Source organism: Cynara cardunculus (assembly GCF_001531365.2).
Source record: "Cynara cardunculus var. scolymus isolate 2C chromosome LG 8, CcrdV1, whole genome shotgun sequence".
NCBI classification, from domain to species: domain Eukaryota; kingdom Viridiplantae; phylum Streptophyta; class Magnoliopsida; order Asterales; family Asteraceae; genus Cynara; species Cynara cardunculus.
Genome location: NC_037535.1, coordinates 13,106,390 through 13,107,688, shown reverse-complemented (window position 1 = coordinate 13,107,688; position 1,299 = coordinate 13,106,390). Strand labels below are relative to the sequence as shown.

Here is a 1,299-nt window from a genome sequence, read left to right as displayed (position 1 = left end):
TAGGTTTTTATATTTATTATTTAAATTTATATATATATATAATAAATTATTAGTAACACAAATATGATGCCGGATAAACGTAAAAGTAGTTTATTAATGGAAATTTTAAAAACTAAAATACATAAATTAAATGGTCCAATCGTCTCCGCTAGGCATAAACTGACTAAAGCTTCCTGCTACGTTCTGAGATCCTTCGGCTTAGTCTTGAGCTCCTCCAAACTGTTGATGTTGAGATACTCGATATGAGTTATTATTTAGCTGATGGCATATATCCAAAATGTGCCACTCTTGTTCAATCTATTCACGATTCACGTAGCCCTAAAAAACAATATTTTGCAAAGAAACAAGAAGCATGTAGAAAAGACGCAGAACGTGCATTTGGTGTATTGCAATCAAGGTTTGCAATAGTAGCAGGACCTGCACGGTTATGGATGAAGGAAATATTGCATGATATAATGACTTCGTGCATCATTATGCATAATATGATCATAGAAGATGAACGTGATATTAATGCACCAATTGAAGAACGAAGTGAAGTGCAAGACGTGGGAGTTGAGATGATGAACGATGGTGGACTTGAACAGTTTCTTGCTCGACACAAAAAGATCAAGGATAAAGATGCTCACTTTGAACTTCGTAATGCATTAATTGATCATTTGTGGGACGAGTATACTAACTCGGAGAATTAGTATTATTTATATGTTTTTTTAATTTATGCTATTCGAACTAATGTAATCTATTTAAATATAAAATTTATTAATTATATCGTTTTTATTTTAACATTTCTTCATTAAATAAATTAATTACTAATTATTTATTATTATAATATCTGTTACAAATTATAAATATTGTTATAAAAAATAGTAAATAAAATATGTTATTTTAATGTGGGGTCCACAAATTTGGTTTTTTTAGAGTGTGTGTTGATCCCAGATCTCTCAATAACACTAATAATCGAGTTAAAAATAACCAAATTATAATGTTTTAATGAACAAAGTGATGAACACTCAAGAATAAATTATGAACATTAAAGAACAATCTTGAGTGTCAAAGGTTTCACTTTATTAATAAGAAAAACGTAAAAGTGACATTTAATACAATAGGCATAATCACCTATTTATACTAGTAAGCTAATTAGAAGATAACTATCTAGTGACAATATTTAGCTAATCTTCTAATAACAGATAATGTTTATTTAAACTATTGATAAGCTATAATATTAAGATAAACTTGAAATCCAGCAATTGACTTCTCATCTCCAGCTGTCTTTCATGGGATGATGAATCAACCTTATMTTCA

The 1,299-nt window shown here is 28.8% G+C and overlaps 1 protein-coding gene across 1 annotated transcript; it reads left to right on the top strand.

The window, feature by feature from the left end:
- Window positions 1-242: 242 nt before the first annotated feature.
- Window positions 243-689, top strand: LOC112516195. Its single transcript, XM_025123217.1, has one exon. The coding sequence runs from the start codon at window positions 243-245 to the stop codon at window positions 687-689; it is 447 nt and encodes a 148-aa protein (XP_024978985.1).
- The last annotated feature ends 610 nt before the right edge of the window (window positions 690-1,299 follow it).